This window comes from Vigna unguiculata, chromosome 3, assembly GCF_037176805.1.
Source record: "Vigna unguiculata cultivar grain cowpea cultivar isolate G323 ecotype 2 chromosome 3, ASM3717680v1, whole genome shotgun sequence".
NCBI lineage: Eukaryota > Viridiplantae > Streptophyta > Magnoliopsida > Fabales > Fabaceae > Vigna > Vigna unguiculata.
Window position 1 is genome coordinate 42,678,573 of NC_140794.1, and position 5,365 is coordinate 42,683,937.

A 5,365-nucleotide genomic window follows, 5' to 3' on the forward strand; every position below is an offset into this window, starting at 1 on the left:
CCAATAGTTGACCCAACCTAACCTATCTCTGCAATTGACTCGAGCCGACTCCTCTCTACCATCGGCCAGGCTAACTCGACCTGACCCATCTTGGTCGGTTGATCCATAAGCTCATTTGGACGTTGGCTCAGCCAAGCGTGTCTCGACTGGCTTGGCTCGTGTCGATCTTTTGATTGACATGGCCCATCTCGGTTGTGGGCCTGGTTTTGCCCCTCTTAGTTGTGGGCTTGTCTTGGGCTGTCGGCCAGGCTGGCCTAAACTGAGACAATCGACCTGTCTTAGTCGTCAGTTCGGGCGACTTGTCTTGGCTATAAGTCTGCGCCGACCCGTCTTTTCCTTGTGCCCGAGCTAGCCAGTTAGTCTTGATCTTCAGTCTAGACCTACCAGACATGACTCAACATGATCTTGGATTCTGACTTAAAGTATTGTTTTTATGGGTGTAAACCTACCTTAGCCTTGACCCTAACCCACTTGAGAGGGGGATTTGGGGGTGGGGCTTTTTTATGACCCTTTCATTGGGAGCCCCCTAAAGGAGGATGATGAAGCTTATGATAAACTTAAAACATACCATACAAATACAAATTCATTGATTCTTCGGTTGTAGCATGTACAAGAAAATTCCACCAGCAACCGAAACATTAAGCGACTCGTAGTCTCCGGCCATAGCAATGCTCACAAGTTCACAAGCCTGCAGGGATTTTTCTGAAAGACCACTTCCTTCACTTCCTAAAACCAAACACAATGGTGTATCTGATAAGGAATCACACAAGGTTGGAGAGAGAGAGCACACTGGCTTGACCAACTCTTCAAGCTCTGGATGCCCAGCCAGCAACTTCATTTGAAATTCTTCTTTGAGAGACTCCAGATGATTCCAGCTACCAGAAACAACAGGGATCTGAAAGGAGGCACCTCGGCTAGCCCGAAGAGCTTTCTCATTGAATGGATCACAGCAGCCGGGAAGAAGGAAAACTCCATCCTGTCACATGCAAACATGTCAAGTTTGAATTAAAATTAAGAAAGGAATTTTAGTTTTAATATTCAACGATGAAACAAACTACACTGAAATAAGTAGGAAGATTATAATATGGATATCCTAAAGAAACTTTTATCCTAGTAAACAGGGTTAGATGTGTTCCTATTCCCTGAAACTAGTTAAAGTTTAACGTAGCAATCATGTACCATGTCAATAAAACAGGGTTAGAAAATCACGCAGAGGATCAGTAGAATGATATGAAAACAATGCTCCATGACCCTATGCCCAGGGGAGGAAGATAATTCCTTACCCATCTGAAGGCCACAGCTGATCTGAGCAATGTACCAAGGTTGCCAGGATCCTGCAGAAAACAATTCTCAAATATCACTTATGCACATAAAGTTTTTGAAACCAACAAGATTCTCTCAATGTTTACACTTTAAACATTCACATAAAATAACACAGGACAAATAGATTATTCAATTCTTTATCGTAATTGAAGTCCATGAATATTCTACTTTCCTGTATCCTATATGCAGGATGAGGGGAGCAATGATTATGGAAAACTGGAGATGATTATAAGCTTCTTTTGAGGAACATGAACTCAAAATATTAATTTTATTATTTTTCTCTGTAAAAATTTAGAATGTAGACTATAGACCTATGTTTCATATTCTAGCCAGAACATGATCATTGATAAAGATTGTACAACCTCAGCAAGGGAATTTTTTATTGATAATTGGTAATTCAATTTAACTTTGCGGGGTTTCCAATAAGAAGTATATAGCGTCCCTACATTAATCAGAAGTGCAAAAATTGACTACATAGAATCAGTGGCAATATTGACAAAAATAAGTAAAACCAGGACAGTGGTGCCACCATCCACAAACAAGAAAGATGATCAGGCAAACATTCAAAGACCCAAAATGGTAAAGTCAAGAAGTGACATTATGTATCACCTGAATCCCATCAAGGACTAGTATCCGATGAACAGATGGAAACAATTTCTGATAGTTCTTTTGATCATCATCAACATTGAAAAAACTGGCAGGAATTTTCATAAGCGCAATTGCATCTAGAGAGTCAGTAGTTTGCAGCCCTGAAAGCTTTCTCATCACTGTGGAGCTCACACGCACAATAGAAGCAGTGGATTGATCCAACCCATCAGGTATCTCAGCTTTGTCAGGAAGAATTAAACAATCCATTGAAACACTTTCATCTTGTAATGACTCTTGAAACCTGCGGATTTCTCTGCAAAAAACAATTATATATCACTCACCCATGCAGTTTTATTCCATAATTTTAGTCATGAATAACATCCATACTTTAATTATAGAGAAAAGTTCCATATAAAATAAGTCCATGCTAACCAGCTATAAAAACTAAAAGGGATGAATCAAGCCATATTCTGCCTGAAATTGTAGTTTTGTACATATTGATGTGATATCCTAAAATGTAGACAAGAAAAAAAACAAGCAGGTTCAGGTAAAAATTTATTTCAGTACATTATTTAATCAATAATACTATGAAGATTGGAGCTCAACCGCATAGGTTTCCACTCTTCATATAGTTTACAACTGTTTAAGCTTAGTTAGGACAATGTAACTTTGAAGTTTAGTACCTGTTATCAGCTGAATAATTAGTGAAAGCACATGCATAACAGGAACTTGTCTTGGCTAATGAAAATAGCTTATGACTTCAATATAAGTTTTTTTTACCTTATTTCCACAAGTTTCTATGTAAAGCTTTTCACAGCATGCTCTCTGTAGCTTGTGTTTATTAATTATCAAGTTAACACTATCTGAGATAACATGTTCCTCAAGTTGCACAATATCTCAACCAAAACTCACTAATTTAATTTTTTGAAAGATTGGAATTTGGAAGGCCATGTAGCTTAAAATTACAAAAGGGTCACTGCCAAAGTACCTCAACCCACCAAAAGGAAAGCCAGAAAAATAGATTCAAAGAAAAGCAGAGGAAAAACGTGAGACCTGATAGGGGTAGCACCGACAACGAGAGCAGAAGCGTGAGCGCGGCGATAGGAAGAGGAATTGCGAAGCTTGAGGCAGTGCTTGACAAATGGGTTAGAAGCACTGGTTATGAGCTTGGCTTTGTCGTCGTGAGAGGTTCCTTCTTCTCGTTGCTGTAGCTGTTGCTGTTGGGGCGGTGGAGTGACCGAAAGACTTGGCTTAGAACACCATATTTTTTGTGTATGAGGATATAAAATGGAAGCACATTGCATTTCGGTCTGTGTCTTTTTCCACTGCTGCAGATTTTATTGGCCAAATGCTATCTATTGAATTTAGCCCTAACACCAAATTAAATAATTTGTAGGACATGTACCCAAAAAATTGAGAGAAATAAAATTGACTTACATATCAAGAATTGGAGTGAAGGATCTTCATTATTGAGATTGAATGTAATTTATTAAACTTTTTATTTTTATTTTTTAGTATATTGTATTCAGTTTCAATCTTCTACTTGTAATTTAATATTGTTCTTCAATGCTTAGCATAAGTGAAATTCTTATACCATTCTCTTTCTCAGTTCTGTATTATTGTCTTCTAGGTACCGTTCTCTTCTCGTATTTTCTGATAATGATATTTTAAATATTTTTATTGATTTATTTTTTCTCAATTTCTTCATACCCTTTTATGACTTCTTTTTTCAATTCAATGACAGGGTCCATTTCCACTTGTTGAAGAGGAGGTGAAATCTAAATGCTCAAGGGTGAATCTTGATGAGATCTCAAATACATACGTTAGATGTGTACATGTTGGTCCTTACAATTCACTTATTTTTTCTTCAGCCATCACGAGTCCCAAATTTTAATTGGATTTATTTGTTTCCCTATTGGCAGTAAATGTGAGCTTTTTTACTTTATACTTTATTCTTATCTATGTATTTATATGATAATTATTTTCATACTGATATAGAATCGAGTTAACATCAGGATGCATTTGTTTCTTTATTAGGATTCATTTAAGTTTTAGTTACTTAACAGTATCTTTATTGAAGTGGCATAGGCATGAACTTCTTGAAAATTCTGGCATTCTGGCACACAAAATCAATTTACAACAGCATTCTTCTGTCAGGGAGTTCTTTATTAATTATAAATAAATTACTTCAACCTCCCTTCTGTTGTTTATCCTACTTGCTCGGAATCCTCAATTTGTGAAACCTATACGAAACACCTATTCCAAATTTATGTCACGCCTTATTTTTGAATAATAGTGACAAAACACACCATTGCAGACTTGTACTTGATTGTGAGAATTGTTTGCAACCAACCAGAAGAGAGTTCATGGCAATCAATTTGGGGCAGGGGAATGTGTTTGTCCTGCTATACTACTTTCACAAAGAATGATTTTTACGTGAATCACTAATTTTTTACTGGGGAACAACGCATTACACTGATTGTGATTATAGTGTATCATGCTTTTCACTTACTGCATGAATAACACTTTCTCTAAAACAGAACCAAGCATGAATACGGGAGCAACATAGAAATAGGCAGAAAAGACACTTTCCCTTACTGCACTGAAACATTGAACCAGGCAGAGAAACCCCTTGCCATAAACAAACTCTGCACTTTGTATAACACAAATTGTATACCAAATCACCAAATCTTACCCGATAACAAAATGAAACCCAAATCCCAAATTATAGATACAAAACGAAAAGTAATAAAATCAATTTAAAAAAATTAACCAAAACAGGAGGAAAACCCTAAATTGCATACCTCAGAGTGTGAAACATACTAACCTTTTATTCACTATTCAAGAACTTCATTGAGAGGAAGATGAACAGAAGTGAGACGGTGATGTTGAGAGGGAGGAGACGCACAAAAGTGAGGCGGTATGATGGTGCAAGGAGGGAGGCGCACAGAAGTGAGGCGGTGTGGTGGTGTTGAGAGGTGGTGCGGTGGTGTTGAACTGTGAAGAAGATTCAGCCAAATTCGTTTAAAATACCAAAATGGTTTAATTACTTGTAAGGTATCCGTTTCTTGTTAGTATGTCAAATCGGTACTCGGTTTTAAAAAGGTGACAATTGTATATCTAAATACGTTTATGTGCATCAATCGAGTCCATTCTATTAAATTGTGACAAATGACGTTAAGAATGTGATGATGTGGCAATTGTGAATGAATACGTGTCAATTTAAAAAGCACTTGTGACTGAAAAAATAATTGTACTGGTTTGGTATATTTAAAAATCAGTGTTGTACCCTAATTGAGGAATTAGGTTTTCGCTAATTTCTTCCTCTACTTCATCTCTTTTGCCTTCTTTCTTCTATTATTTTGTAGTTCGTTGTTGATTTGAAGAGGTCATTTTTGGTGAATCTGCAATGTCTCGCAATGAAAGGTGTTCATGTTCTTCGTGGGATTCGCAA

The 5,365-nt window shown here is 37.0% G+C and overlaps 1 protein-coding gene across 3 annotated transcripts; it reads right to left on the bottom strand.

Annotated features, from left to right (window-relative positions):
• Positions 1-565: 565 nt before the first annotated feature.
• On the bottom strand, positions 566-4,992 carry LOC114179394 (uncharacterized). Of its 3 annotated transcripts, none has more exons than XM_028065720.2 (5): positions 4,739-4,992; positions 2,965-3,281; positions 1,933-2,224; positions 1,284-1,334; positions 566-976 (listed from the first exon to the last, which is right to left on the bottom strand). In XM_028065720.2, exons 2-5 carry the CDS (start codon positions 3,213-3,215, stop codon positions 584-586), a joined length of 987 nt encoding a protein of 328 aa, XP_027921521.1. In that variant the 5' UTR covers positions 3,216-3,281; positions 4,739-4,992; the 3' UTR covers positions 566-583. The 3 variants fall into 3 exon arrangements, with proteins under 3 accessions (XP_027921521.1, XP_027921523.1, XP_027921522.1); XM_028065722.2 differs by having other exon boundaries at positions 2,965-3,239; positions 4,739-4,939; XM_028065721.2 differs by having other exon boundaries at positions 2,965-3,266; positions 4,739-4,939.
• Positions 4,993-5,365: the final 373 nt, after the last annotated feature.